Here is a 15,661-nt window from a genome sequence, read left to right on the forward strand (position 1 = left end):
CCCTCATTTTAAACTTAATGTTACTATGTCTCCGAGTTCCAATGAGGAGCGTGAGTACATGACTCATGTTCCATATGCAAGTGTTGTTAGTAGTTTGATGTATGCGATGGTGTGTACTAGGCCAGACATTTCACAAGTTGTTAGTGTTGTTAGTAGATATATGCATAACCCTGGGAAGAAACACTAGCAAGCTGTGAAATGGATTCTATGGTACATTCTTGGTACTGTAGATGTTGGTTTGATGTTTGAGAGGGATACTAGTAAGCTTTGTGTGGGTTATATGGACTCTGACTATGCAGGTGATTTGGATAAGCGCCGATCCACTACTGGGTATGTATTTACTTTAGCTGGTGCTCCGATAAGTTGGAGGTCTATTTTGCAGTCTACAGTTGCATTGTCTACGACAAAGGCAGAATATATGGCGGTGATTGAGGCTATGAAAGAGGCTATTTGGTTGCAGGGTTTGTTAGATGACTTGGGAATTATGCAGGATCAGCTCGAGATTCACTGTAATAGCATGAGTGCTATATATTTGGCCAAGAACCAAGTTCATCATGCCCGTACGAAGCACATTGATGTGTGTTTTCACTTTGTCAGAGAAATTTTAGAGGAGGGTGATATCTTACTCACTAAGATATACACCAAGGAGAACCGGCCAGCTGATATGTTAACCAAAGTGGTTTCTGGAATCAAGTTTCAACATTTATTTGAGATGATTTGGCTCTTAAGGGAATCAAGTTTCAACATTGTTTGAACTATGGTCGGCTTGATCCTTTAACAAGGGTACGTAGGCAGCCACTATGTGGTACAACTGTGTTTGGTCCTTCGGGACATTTGTTATTTGTTTGGTCCTTCGGACATTTGTGCATTGAAGAGGGGATTTGCTATTCGGTTGATTGGCTCAGATTTGGATAAATCTTCACCGAGGTGGAGAATTGTTGGTATACGACTCAGATTTGGATAAACCACACGGTTAAGGTTTTGGTTTCCTATTCTAAATAGGATTCTAATTTGATACCCACGACCTCTATAAATTCAAGACCGGTTTGTGGGATTTGTAATGCTCAAGTTTGTGAGAGAGAGTTTGTGAATTCTTCGGAATTCGTTTGTGTGTGATTGTATTTTATTTGTTTATCTCTTGATTAGTAAAGTTCTCCTCTTTTGCTTGGTGGATTAGGCTAACGCCAAATCATGTAAATCTCGTCTCCACTTCTATTGGTTATTCGCTTTGCATTGGTAAGTATTTTAATTGATTTGTTTTTGTCGATTTCTATCACCACATTCAATCTTTTTTGTCCAATTGTCATGCTTTCGCATTCGTTTACTTAACATCACGTCCTTACCTTACAGTCGTAGAAAGCTATAGCACAGTAACGTGTTCGTGGTGCAAACCAAAAACAAGAGAATCGGCGCTGTCAGCTTTGTCATCAACAGTATCCCCAACACTGGTGCTTTATAACTCTGTGATCCTTCTTCGCGTCGACCAATAGGTACGTCTCTCTCCATTAATTTTTGTTTAGATACAGACTTGCGTTGGCATGGATAAAGCTAGAAAATTGCATGTGGAGGACACGAAACTCTCTGGAGAAAACGCTGTAGAAGATGGCACCCATATTCGAAACTGAAATCAACAAACACGATGTTTATTCGCTGTAGTGATGTTGCCATGAAGCTTTGTGGAGATAAAGTCTTGGGGCAGTGTGTATAGAAAGAGAAAAGTGCATGTGGAGGAAGCTGCGAATGTGAAAAGAAAAAAATGAAACTTTGTGGTGGCAAGAGATGATGGCGAATTCAAAAACTAAAATTAACAAACATGATACGGTGCAGCGCCAGCAAAGGAAGGGCACCGTACCTCCTTTTCTTTAATTAGGCCCAGTGCATTCGGAACTGAAAGTAACAAAAACATGATACGATGCAGTGCCAACAAAGGAAGGGCACCGTACCTACGTTGCATTAATTTGGCCCGGTGCACCCCATTTGGATAAAGTTAACCCAGTTTTTGAGCTATCTGACCTGATTTTTTTTTTCGCAGATAGAAACGACCGTATTATACGAGCGAAAGATAATCAATAAGAAGAAGACTCGATGACGATCGTAGACTTGGTGAGGTGGAAAGAAGGTGACAGATATGACGAATACACGAAGCCGCGGCGATGGTCACTTAAAGAATTACAGAAAATATTAGTACTTGAGAGATTTGAGATGGACGAAGTGTATGAATTTGAAACGAAAGTCGAAGAAAATGAAGTAGTAATGGCTTACTCACAATTAAGTTGCGGGAGTGCAATTCCGTTGAGCCAAGAAATTGCGCAATTATTGGAGTGGTGGCAAATTGCACCGTGACAACTGCCAATTTCATTTTTGTTAATCTTTACAAGAGCGCACCGTTTACAAAATGAATTTAACAGAAGGTTCGGGGCTCAAGAATTCTTCGTGTTGATACAACCGAAAGCCATACTGATGAAATGGTATATAAAATTTGAAGTTGAATTCAAGAATCCAAACAGAAGATTTAAAGGGTTCCCAAAAATATATACCGGATGGGATAGATTTCTTTATCACTTGCGAGGGAACTGGAATCCGACAGAGTTTAAAGTGCCGAACAAATTTCGAGGTAAACCAAAACATAAGTAATGAAAATTGTATTACGAGTAAATTGTTGACTAATATGAGTTATTTTGTGTCTAACAGACAACGCGAGTATACTACCATAAATTAAATTGGACAAGGAAGTGAAGAATAACCTTCGCTTTTTCTTTAATGAATGTTCCGACGAAAGATTGCTAGATATGAGCTACTTTGATGATATTGTTGATTTCAGAAACTATGGGGATATTGAACGACGGCCTGACAAGTCCAGGGAGACACATAGTGAAATGGAGAACAGGAGTAAGAGACTCAAAAATGCAATATTTGGCAACGATAGTGATAGTGAAAAAGAAGATGGAGTGGAATTAACAAAGCGAGAATTAATGCTGAGCTTGCCAAGCACAAATAGCGAATTGTACAAAAGAAAATGTTTCACAAGAAACAGGGCGAACGAAGACCAAGGGAGACAAATGACGCGACAATGTATGATTCCCCGAGGGACGAGACTACAATGCACGAAACAACCCATACGAAATATAAGACGTTCTCAACACAAAGAAGAAAAGGTATGTACCGTAGAAAAATATAGATATGTAAAACGGTCGGGGAGATGTAATATATCGTTTTGCTTTGGTATATGCAGGAAAAAAATAGCTGGGAAGAGAACGAAACAGGGATACTTGCAAAAGATAGTGCAGCGAAGAACACAAAGTTGGTGAGAGAAAACAAACGGCAGAGCAAAATGCAGGAGCAAAAAATCCCACAACCACTGGCAAGTACTGTTAGGGGTAATACTACTCACGGAGGAAAACCACATAATCTGTTAACAGTAAGTTGACCGTTGAATTTTATTATTGCATTTGGACGGTAAAGAAATTTGTGTCCAACACTAATCCGATGAAATTGGTAGATGAAGCAAAGATGATCAAGTCTAGAAAACGAAGCGAAGGTATCGCCAGGGACCACGCCAATGGAGGGGCTCGAAAAATATCGAAAATGTGACCAAAACACAGAGAATATCGGAGAATATGACAGAGCAGTGTCAATGATCTTCGACAATATGAACCAGGTATGTCAGTATTTCTTATCAGTTATTGTGAACTTGTGGTCAAGTCTGAAAGATTGATGACAAACTAGATATTTTCCTATCGCAGGTTAAAACGGCAGTAGTACGAGCGAAAGAAATTCATGAAAAGGCCACGAAGAAAAGTTTCGTATGGAATGAAGTCAATGCCCTAGAAGAAATAAAGAAAGTCAAGATACTCAACCGACAATTGGAAGAAGCAAACAAAGCATTAAACGGAACCAACAGAGAGTTAGAAGATGAAAACAAAGACTTAATCGAGCAGACAGAAGAAGTAGAGCGGAGATCGTACGAAGAATTCGGGAAGGCCTATGAGATAATGGAAGAACACAAACGCTTAAAAGTAGAGTTGATATAATTGAAGTCACTCATGGCGACCAAAGATCAGGAACTTAAACATGCACAAAAAGAAGTGGAGAAAATTAACAAGTGGATGATAGATGTAAACGAGCGGCTCAGCCAAGATCACGTGCAAATGGCACATTATGAATCGACCTTAAGACAATTGACAGAGAATCTAACAAAAACGAGAGATGAACTAGAACGTGAAAAGATGAAATATAAAGATTTGTACGAGTTATATAAGTGAAGAACTGGTAAGGAACCATTGGAGTTTCCCAAACCAATTATGATGTGATTGTGGGAATGTATACCAAAGAGCTAAAAATTATGTTGATGAAAATCAAAATAAAGTATGTGTTGGCAATTGAATATCGTTGCGATGTCAAATAACATATATGTGGAAAACTGACAATGTTGTTGAGTTATGTAGTTGAAACGAAATAGAATGAAACACCCCCAATGCTAACTTTAACTTTGCAAAAGTAGACTAAGCGAGAGTAAAAACGTTCAAACGCAAAACTGACAAAACGAGACGGGGTAACTTCGTCAGCTTGTGTCGTAGCGGTAGTAACGAACTAAGCGAGCGTAAAAATGTTCAAACTTAGACTGATGAAATTAAACGTAATAACTTCATCAGATTTGGTCATAACGATAGTAACGGACTAAGCGAGTGTAAAAGCGTTCAAACTTAGACTGACAAAGCTAAATGTGGTAACTTCGTCAGATTTTATTGTAGCGATAGTAACAAACTAAGCGAGCGTAAAAATGTTCAAACTTATACAGGCGAAATTAAACATGGTAACTTCGTCAGATTTTGTTGTAACGATAGTAACGGACTAAGCGAACGTAAAAGCGTTCAAACTTAGACTGACGAAACTAAACGTGGTAATTTCGTCAGATTTTGTCATAGCAATAGTAACGAACTAAGAGAGCGTAAAAGCGTTCAAACTTAGACAGACGAAATTAAACATGGTAACTTCATCAGATTTTGTCATAACGATAGTAACGGACTAAGCGAGTGTAAAAACGTTCAAACTTAGACTGACGAAGTTAAACATGGTAACTTCGTCAGATTTTGTCGTAGCGATAGTAACAAACTAAGCGAGCGTATAAACGTTCAAACTTAGACTGACGAAATTAAATATGGTAACTTCATCAGATTTTGTCGTAACGAGAGTAACGGACTAAGTGAGCATAAAAGCGCTAAAACTTAGACTAATGAAGCTAAATGTGGTAACTTCGTCAAATTTTATCATAGCAATAATAAGGTTCGCTAGAACTAAAATAATATCATTGGAACTGAAGTGAAAGAACAACTTCTTTATTGATTACCTAATCTTGAAAAATGCAAAGATAATAACAGAAAATAAATGACTTAACTGGAAACAAACTAAAGATTGTACTTATTATTTTTTTTTCCAGGATAACAGGAAAACAACAACTAAAATCTACTTACAGAACTTGCGTAGATGAAATGCATTCCACGGCTTATCGAGAATAGTCCCATCTAAATCTCAGAGAAAATAAGATTCTTTGGTGGCGGGGCGATCAATGATGTATGGACCTGTCCAGTTTTCTCCAAATTTACCGGAATCTATCAACCTCGTATTTCGACATAGTACCTAGTCATCTTTCTCAAACACTTTAAGTCGAACTTTCTTATCATATTTTTGTTTCATATCAGCCTGATAACGAATTAACTGTTGAAGACCAACATCTCTCGTCTCATCTATCAAGGCTTTGGCTTGAGCAAGTGCTTGATCATTCGACTCCAATTCCACGGCAGAAGTTCGTGTGGTTGGAGTCATCAACTCTGTAGGCAAGACCGCTTCCGTACCGTAAGCAAGATTAAACGGAGAAAATCCCGTTGAATGCTTATGTGTGGTTCGATAAGCCCACATAACCACAGGAAGTTCCTTAACCCAATTTCCTTTGGCCTGTTGAAGTCATCGCTTGAGCATTACAAGAATAGATTTGTTAGTAGCTTTAACTTGTCCATTAACTTGAGGATGGTACGGTGCCGAGAAATTGTGACTAATCTTCAAGTCAGAACAAAATTGCCAAATTTCTTTAGCATCAAATTGTTTGCCATTGTCGGAAGTCAATGATGTTGGAATACTAAAATGACAAACAATGTCACGCCATAAAAACTTTTTAACATCTGAAGCATGGATCTGGGCTAAGGGCATAGCTTCAGCCCACTTGGTAAAATAATTAGTTGCGATGAGTAAGAAACGAACATTGCTAGGAGCTTTCGGAAGAGGACCGACGATGTTAAGACCCCACTTCGCAAACGGCCAAGGGCTCAAGATTGGATGAAGTTCTGTTGTTGGAAGAGTTCCCATATTAGCATATTTATGACAAGGAACACACTTCTCAGACAAACGCTTAGCATCCTTTTGCATGTATGGCCACCAGTACCCTTGTGTCATTGCTCTATGAGTGAGACTTCGGCTCCAGGAGTGGTTCCCACATAGGTCTGAATGAATTTCTGCAAGGATGAGTAAACCTTGAGCTCTGCTGAGACAACGAAGCATAGGGTTAAGACTTGTGCCTTTGCGATAAAGTTGCGAAAGACCGTCCGAAGTCGAGATGAGACAATATTTCCAAGAATCGTTTTTGACACGATCACCCACTTTATGATCGGGAGGCAAGATATGATCATGTAAATATGTGATATAAGGAAGACACCAATCATCCTCGTCATAAGGCGTAAACGAAAAACTTAGCTCTATATCAGGAACTTCTGGAGCATTGTCAGCTTCATGATCATCATCGGTATGGACCGAGACAATATCATTGACAGGATCATTGGGGTCATCTGATAGCATAAGTTGTGGATCAAGTGTTTTCTCTACACCGATAGCTTGATTATCAAGATCACGCTTGCACTTCCGAGTTAGCACAGGAGATATCAAATTGGCATGACGTGATTCGTCAGAAAATATCTGGATGAAAAAGTAACTCTGAGTGATGTACATATCGCGCAAATCCTCGATGGACAAATCGATACTCGGTTTCTTTTGAAATTCAATGGTAATCTGGCGAGGCTCATCTGACTTAACCGTCGCTGATAAATATGTGAGAGAATCAGCATGTCGTACATCATGATGCGGACGCTGCACAATACTAATAGATTCAAAATTTTGAGCAATCCGATGAATTAAGTCCAAATAAGCCGTCATTCTCTCGTCACGAGCTACATACGATCCTCCAAACTAGTTAGCAACTAACTTAGTATCTGTGAATAATCGTAACTTAGTCTCCCCCAAGTAAAGAGCAGTGCGCAAGCCACAAATGACAGCTTCGTACTCGGCCTCATTATTTGAAGCGTCAAAACCCAAACGCACTGACTTCTCAATTTTTTCTCCATTCAGCTGTAAGATTACACACACAATACCAGAGCCAGACTTATTATGCGAACCGTCAGTGTAAACAATCTAACAATCGACAGATACATCTGATAAGTGTGGCAAGTCATCGCCCCCAAGAGGTAATGGCGTGTTGTTGATGACATTTTCTTCGTCTAGTAATGTGTCGGACATAGGAATATCATCAATGAGAAAATCAGCCATTAGTGAAGCCAAAGCTTGTCCTTTTTCAGTGGTGCGAGTTTCAAAAATAATGCTATAAGCACTAAGGTAACTTTCCCATTCTGCTAGACGACTTGATTTCTGGGCATTGCGAAAAAGCTTTCGCAATGGATATTCAGTATAAACTTTGACAACTCGTCCCTAGAAATAAGGCTTAAGATGTCGGGCAGCATGAAGCAAGGCCAATGCAATTTTCTCCACTCGAGAATACCTTGTTTCAGCCGTTGTAAGAGTCTTGCTAATAATATAGGATGACTATCGCCACCGTTGACAAATAAGACGGCGCTTACGGCATGATCAGTGGCGGCTAAATACAGACCTATAGGCTGCCCCATTGCTGGACTGGCAAGAACTGGAGGTTGGACTAAGTATGCTTTCAATTGACGAAATGCAAGTTCACAACCCTCCGTCCAAATTGATGCGTATTTCAATGTTTGGAAAAAAGGACGGCATCGATCAAAATACTGAGAGATAAAGCGATTTAGGGCAGCCAAGTGTCCTCTAAGTCGTTGAATCTTTTTCTTTGATGTCGGAGAAGGCATTTCAAGGATAGCCCGAATCTGATCCGGATTTGCTTCAATTCCGCGTCTAGTCATCATGTATCCTAAGAATTTACCAGATGATAAACCAAAAGAACACTTAGCAGGATTCAAATGCATGTTGACATTGGAGAGTCTGTCGAAAACAGCTTGCAAATCAGTAAGATGATCAAGTGCTTCTGTAGATTTGACAAGAATGTTGTCGATATATGCTTCGACTGTCTTTCCAAGTAGATAAAAAAAAATAGTGTTGACTAGCTTTTGATATATGGCTCTAGCGTTTTTCAGACCGAAAGGCATGACCTAGTAACAGTAAATTCCTTGGTATGTAATGAATGCAGTTAACTCTTAGTCCTCAATGAATAACTGAATCTGATGATAACCAGAATAAGCATCCAAAAAAGACAAACGCTGAAAACCAGATGTGGCATTGACCATTTCAGTTTTACGAGGCAACGGATACGGATGAATTGGACATGCTTTATTGAGATTCGTGAAATCGATACAAACACGTAATTTGTCGTTCTTTTTAGGCACTGCGACTACATTTGATATCCATGTTAGATAAGTCACAGGCCTTATAAAATTAACAGACAAGAGACGGTCGATTTCTTCTATCACGTTTATCTTTCTATCGGGGGCCATCTTTAGGGGCTTTTGTCGAACTGGTTTTGCATTGGGATTAATGTCGAGTTTATGACAAGCCACAAAAGGATCTATACCAGGCATTTGCTCTATTCACCAAGCAAAAATATGACTATTCTTCCTCGATAACAAAATAAGCTATTGTCTCTCCGCTTTTGGAAGTTCGGCTGAAATAAAAGTTGTCTCTTCAGGGAGTTGGCCAATTTGAACTTCTAAAAGTGGATCAACGGTCGAGGGTCCTTCAACATTTCTATTGGCAGAGTAAACTGAAGGTCCCAGATGCTGTAATTGCTATTTGAGGCGTTGGAACTAAGAATAGTTCGTCCAACAACTTCGGACTTTTTATACTTATCAAGAACATTGTCGTGGCAAATTAGAGATGCAAGTTGATCGCTGCGCACTTTAAAGACTTTTTTATTGAATGGGAACTTGATGGCTTGATGATATGTTTAGACGACAACTTCCATATAATGAATCTAATCGCGACCAAGGATGACATTATAAGGGGATTTACAATCTATCAATAGGAAATTAATATTGACTTCTTTTTGCATAAGAGTGGCCGGGAGAAAAACCTTTCCAACGCAATGAGTAGCGGTGTCATCAAAACCAACGATAGGTGCATTTTCAAAAGTAACCAAGTTATCAATAAAAGGAATACTGCGATAACACCCAAAAAACATGACACTAGCTGAACTACCAGTGTCGATCATTATACATTGTACACGCATACAGCTGATATACTCAGTTATTACGACAGCATTATAATGAGGAACATGCACTCCCATTAGATCTTGGTCAGTGAAACACAATGGTTCGTCTTCAATAGTCTCTGTGCGAAAACCTTCCATGAAATTGATCTCGTTAACTTCGTAAAAATTAGAGAGATATTTTACTTTAGAACGACGAGCATTTTTCCGCTGAGTATTGGACAATGAATCAATGACAGCATGTCCAACCTTAATGACATTGTAATCGGTTATAGTTAAAGCTTGAGTTGTCACTTTTTTCTGCACATATTTATCAAGTTTCCCATTTTGCACATGCTTTTCAATTCTTTCCAACAAAGACCGACAATTCTCAGTCTCATGACTATAATCATTATGAAATTTGCACCATAACGATTTTTCGCGAGTTGTTTTAGTATCATCGCGCAGGAGAAACGGCGGAATGAGTAGATTTTTATCCTTGACTTTGTCGTAAACTACCGCATATTTAGTATTAAGTGGAGTTAATTCAAAATCAGTAAAAGGCTTTCCGGTCCTGCTCGTGGAGTCTTCTTTCTTATACGAAGGCTTCTGACTGGGTTGTTGTTGATCAAAAGTCGGATTCTTCTGTTTATTTTGCTGATCATTGAAATCATTTTCTTTATTATCTTTGTCACGAGAAGTTCGAGCAGCCGTATTGTCCTCAACATTGATAAATTGTTAAACTCGCTAGTATAATGCACGTCGGGAAGATGGAATATCCCGAACAAGAGAGTTGTACAACCTATCTTTATAAAACAAGATAGCTTCTTTAAAAGCGTAAACTACCATTAGATCGGATTGTTCATAAATCTCAGCTGTACCTTGGTGGAAATGAGCGACAAAACTACGGAGAGTTTCATCACGTTGTTGCTTGATGTTGAAAAGAACCCGGACACCATTTGGACATTTCAGATTATGATGAAAACACTTCACAAACATTTCAGTTAAGTCCTTGAACCGATGAATAGATTGCGGGGGTAATTCACTAAACCATACCAATGCTTCCCCTTTTAATGTAGAAGGGAAAAGTTTACATTTCAAAGCATCGTCACCTCCTGATAAAACCAGTTTGTTGGTGAAATTAATCACATAAAGCATAGGGCCTCGACATCATCATATTGATCAAACTCAAGTTGTTTAAAATCTTTGTTGTGAGTAGCACGTTGGACGGTGAGAGAAAATTTGTCCAAAATATCATCTTCAACTGCAAGATTCTCTAATGTCGATTCAAAATGATCACTATCAAGAAGAGCTTTTTTAATCATTTCTCAGACACATTGAGGAGTCATCAGATCCATATCGGCTGGCTCATAATCATGATTGCGATGATGCCTATGGGAACAAATGGAACGAGAAGAAAATGATGAAGATTCATTGTGACTGTGTCGAGAGGAATGTGATTGGTACGTTGGACCTTCAGTACGATAATGTTCGGAATGATAAGAACCGCATCGCTGAAGTGTTTCGCCATACTGATGGTTCTGATCATGAGTGCGACCATTATTCTGTTCTCCACTATAATTCCTTGGGACTTGCCGATAATCTATAGGACCGTGGGGTGCAGTCAGACGGATATTAGTAGTACCTTGCCTACCGAGAACGTGACCAAGTGGTTGTAAGTTTCTCGGCGGAGGTTGGGGAATTCGTCGCCCATTACTTGGAACTCGTTGATGGCTATTGCAAATATCGTGAATCTCATCCTCACCACTTAGACGATCCCACACACTATTATGTCGTTGGTGTGTGTTACATTGTGGTATGACAGATACAACATTATCTGTGAGTGGAATAGGTCATTTAAGACGATTACTATAGTAGTTGTTCTGTTTGCAGACGGTCTTTAACTTTTGGAGAAGTGCTTCGTGAGACATATGACATACATTATCCGTATCAGATACTGGAGAATCGTCAGAGGCAATAACCTCACGCTGAATAATTTGGCTCATTGGTGGAACGACAGTATTAGAAGGTATTATTCCGTCATCGCCAAGTTGACATTACCATCATGTTCGTGATGATTGTCAGTAATTACATCGAGACCTTGAGCTCGTCGAGTATGTGTCATAACTTTCGCAGAACGTGATCGAGGGTGTTGAATAAGAACTGTAGATGGTGCCAATTATGTTTCGACCAAATATGATCAAAACATTAAGTGGTGACGAAAGAGACGAAAAACGTAGACAAGTAGTTAGAAAATTGATGGTGATCGGGAAAATGATGAGACTGTACCTTGCGGTTGCCTACGTACCCAAATTATCGATGGGATCAAGTCTCAAGAATGTAGTTCTGTATGAAAAATAGTTTGGTATTTATATAGGTAGAGTAGAGACTCCTTGTAGCTCAAGTATTCTTGTAGCTTAAGTGATTGTGATTGAATATAACTCTCAACTGATAATTATCTCTTTGATAAGAAACGAATTTGGACATAAATCAACGTACATTAATGGCAAGCCATGTGGCTAAGGTTCAGCCTTAGACACATGAGTTAATGGGTCTGTACATTAATCCATGGTATTGCAAATTGGGTTTTAGCCCTGTCTATTAAACGAATAAAATAGAGACCCTACTAATGGACGTTTTCCACGTAGGTGGGGGTCGAAACAACGATCTTATTGGTATACAAGATTGAAGGAATTGACTGCCATGGTTAAATAATTAGGTGCACCAACCATTTTCTTCACACTCAGTGCTGCTGATATGCAATGGCCAGAACTATTTCAACTTTTAGACCCATCTAATGATCTTGAAAAGATGTCTCCTTTCGATAAAAGAAGGGGACGCGCAAAGTTAATTAATGATAACCCGAATGTTGTTGCTTGGTTCTTTTAGGCAAGGGTGGAATTCTTCTTTCGGGATTATTTACGCAATGAGTTTTCTGTGGTTGATCATTAGTAACGGTTTGAATGGCAGAATTGTGGTAGTGGTCATGTTCATGGATTTCTTTGGCTAAGGGATGATCTAAATGTTACTTGAATTGGTACAAGTGCAGCTAACATATCTAATGTCATTGAATACTTTGATAGACTTGTTTGCACTATGAACCCATATCCAAGCATGTCTAGAAACCTGCAAGAGCATCCTTGTGCATGTACTTTTCCATTCGACTTACAACTTGATACAGATGAGGATGACTATGTTTCATTAGTCAATTGGGTCATGTGACACTCTATATGTGGAAGTCATTGTATGCGCGTATACAAAATAACACAACAAATGCTATGTTGCTTTAGGTACCCTTTTGATGTATTTGGTCAATCAAAGATTGTAGAAGAGCCTCCCAACAGTAATATGTATCATTTTGTGGGGTGCTGGAATGATGAATTAGTATGTTCCACAATCGAAAGATTTTGCAGACCTGGCGTGCAAACATTGATTGGTCGTCTGTCCTTTCAGTGCAATATGTTGTAAATTACATTGGTAAATACACCGCAAAATCTGAGCCAGCATCAAAAAGTTTCAGAGATACTTTACAAGAAATTGTTGAAGATTTTCGTAGACCTTATCAAAATGCAAGATCTGCTTTCAAGCGGCTCCTTATGAAAAGTGTCTTTGAACAATATATTTCTACACAGGAAGTATGTCACTTGCTGATGGGGTACCCACGCACTGACACAATCATTCAGAAAGTTTGTACTCTTAAATGTAAACGAAAAGAGCATGTTAGCATCAACTATACGCCATAAAAGAGTGGAAGAAGATGAAGAGATTGTTGGAACAGATCCTAGCTTTGTAGGAAAATATATGCAACGACCTTCTAACTATGAAAATACTTCCCTCCTTGATATGGCAAAGAGACACTACTTTCTTCAGAATGTTTGGCACACATCTCGAGTTGACGCAGTTTTGCGTTTGGTTCTTGAGCTAGACAGTCACATCATGCCAAACACTGAAAAATGGGAATCATTTTATCATCAACAAGTCTTAATTCATCACAATTATCGAAGTCTCGAAGAAGCAAAAGGAGAATTTGCATTGTGGTCCGAAAGATACTATAACTTGGGTTTTGACTCTAATCATGGGATAATTCTTCCAGAACCAGTAGATGAAGAGTTTGAAGATGGTATTGAGGTAGAGCTTGGTACATAAGACTTACTTAGGGATGAGTAGATGATGGTTGCCGCAATGGGGCCCATGTTTGTCCTCGGGGAAAATATGGAATTAGGAAGGAGAGACTTCGATATTTCACACAATTGGGGTGAAGGTTTATAACGATATCCAAATATTGAGACTGATAGAAAATTCGTGCATACTCTACATGGTGCCAATGAAATGAATAGTGATCCTCTTATTGGTGTATTAGATACTGTATTATCTCATGAACAAAGAGTGGCTCATGATATGGTTGTTAAAGCACTACAAGATGGAGCATGTATTCGATTGATTGTTTGTGGGGGTGCAGGTACGGGAAAGTCCACTCTCATAAATGCAATTGTGCACTCAATTACTGCAATCTTCAGAACAAACAAAGCAGTACGTGTCATGGCTCCTACTGGAGTTGCCGCTTTTAATATTGGAGGTGCAACCATCCATCATGAACTCGCTATCACTGTAGAGCAGAAAGGTTTGAAAGAAACTTCCAAAATGATTGAAGGTGATCAATGTCGATGTATGTAAGAAGACTTTAAAGACGCCAAACTTATCATTATCGATGAGTACAACATGGTTGGAAGAAGTATGCTTGCAAATATTGATCGGCGTTGTCGAGATATTTTTGCAAAAAACGAGCCATTTGGTGATGTCTCTATTATCCTCGTTGGTGATATGCGTCAATTACCTCCTATATGTGACAATGCACTATATGTCAAAGGTGGGTCTATTTAGCAAACAAATGGTGGAATTGTGTATTCTGGTTTCGAGAAATGTGTTCGGTTATCACATATATTTCGACAAGCAGGGAATGGGCAAGCATCATTCCGGGAAGCACTGTTCAGACTAAGTAATGGAACTTCCATCGTCGGTGATTGGCAATTATTTATAACCAAAGATATTTCCTTACTCAATATGGAAGATATTAACACCTTCAAGGATGTTTTGCGTCTATTTCTGACAAAACAGCCTGCACATGATTACAATCTCACCCGACTAATTGAGCTTGGTAAACCAATTGCTCGAATTGTCTCAAAAAATAATTATGATATCGCTTCTGAGGTTTCATCTGATGAAGCAAAAGGCTTGGAGAAAGTTCTTTGTCTATCAGTTGGGGCACGTGTTATTCTTCGTTCAAACCTTGCCACTGCAAATGGTCTGGTTAATGGTGCAATGGGCACTGTTGTGGATATTGTTTATGAAAATGGTTGCAAATCACCATAAGACATACCTCTTGTTGTTATGGTTGATTTTGACAACTATCGTGGTGCTAGGTTCCGTCCAGATTCAAATATAATACCAATCACTCCACAAACATCTCATTGGAAGTCCAATGATGAATCATGCCAGTGCACTCAGGTTCCTATTGTATTGTGTTGGGCTATAACAATTCACAAAAGTCAGGGGCTCACTCTTGATCGAGTTATGGTAGATATTGGTGAAAGGGAAAGCCTCGGTTTGACTTTTGTTGCGTTGTCACGCACAAGAAAGTTGTGTGATCTAGCATTTAGCCCTATGTTCTCTTTGGAGAGACTACAAAAGATTGGAAAATGTGTTGGTCTTAGAGGCCGATTGCAAGATGAGAATCGCTTGCTCCACTTGTCTGCCTCAAACATTTTTTGAAATCATCTTCTTTTTGGGAAATCTAATCATTGAAATGTTCATTTTTTCTTTATCTTATTTGCAAATTCATTTCATCAAGATATTTTATATTTCTAATGAATGAATGTCTAATGTCATTATCATGCTTAATTTTGTTGTTTGGATTTATGTAGGTTCTTCCACAAGTAATGTATAGGAGGACATTTTTTGATGGTTGTTGCATATGGATTTTGTCACTTCAGCTATTGGCTTTTATATTATAGTTGTTTGGACTTTTGCTAACCCCTCTCTCTGTGTATTTTAAGTTGAGTTGAGCAGTTTGTGAAGTAAATAATTGTGTAACTTGTTATATATATATAGTATTTTGGAACCTTTGGGATGTTGTTACTTTGGTTCGATGTTGTTACTTTGGTTCTTCAAATGCATATTTCT

The 15,661-nt window shown here is 38.8% G+C and overlaps 2 protein-coding genes across 2 annotated transcripts; one reads left to right on the forward strand and one right to left on the reverse strand.

Moving 5' to 3' along the window:
• Positions 1-7,455: 7,455 nt before the first annotated feature.
• LOC147517171 (uncharacterized) lies at positions 7,456-10,806 on the reverse strand. The gene is made up of 4 exons (XM_086593502.1): positions 10,704-10,806; positions 10,328-10,596; positions 9,368-10,201; positions 7,456-7,749 (listed from the first exon to the last, which is right to left on the reverse strand). Exons 1-4 carry the CDS (start codon positions 10,804-10,806, stop codon positions 7,456-7,458), a joined length of 1,500 nt encoding a protein of 499 aa, XP_086449628.1.
• A 3,394-nt stretch (positions 10,807-14,200) lies between these two features.
• On the forward strand, positions 14,201-14,851 carry LOC147517172 (uncharacterized). The gene is made up of 2 exons (XM_086593503.1): positions 14,201-14,348; positions 14,436-14,851. Exons 1-2 carry the CDS (start codon positions 14,201-14,203, stop codon positions 14,849-14,851), a joined length of 564 nt encoding a protein of 187 aa, XP_086449629.1.
• The last annotated feature ends 810 nt before the right edge of the window (positions 14,852-15,661 follow it).

Source organism: Coptis chinensis, chromosome 2 (assembly GCF_015680905.1).
Source record: "Coptis chinensis isolate HL-2020 chromosome 2, ASM1568090v1, whole genome shotgun sequence".
NCBI classification, from domain to species: domain Eukaryota; kingdom Viridiplantae; phylum Streptophyta; class Magnoliopsida; order Ranunculales; family Ranunculaceae; genus Coptis; species Coptis chinensis.

Bases quoted from the DNA above. Each gene is read 5' to 3' on its own strand.
- LOC147517171 (XM_086593502.1), bottom strand. From the start codon at position 10,806: ATGATTAAAAAAGCTCTTCTTGATAGTGATCATTTTGAATCGACATTA. The intron at 10,597-10,703 runs GTGCTACTCACA...TGGTTTTATCAG, and splicing joins ATTTTCTCTCACCGTCCAAC to GAGGTGACGATGCTTTGAAA. The intron at 7,750-9,367 runs GTTTTTCTCCCG...CCTTATTTCTAG, and splicing joins CTACTCATTGCGTTGGAAAG to GGACGAGTTGTCAAAGTTTA.
- LOC147517172 (XM_086593503.1), top strand. From the start codon at position 14,201: ATGGTTGGAAGAAGTATGCTTGCAAATATTGATCGGCGTTGTCGAGAT. The intron at 14,349-14,435 runs GTGGGTCTATTT...TTCGACAAGCAG, and splicing joins CAATGCACTATATGTCAAAG to GGAATGGGCAAGCATCATTC.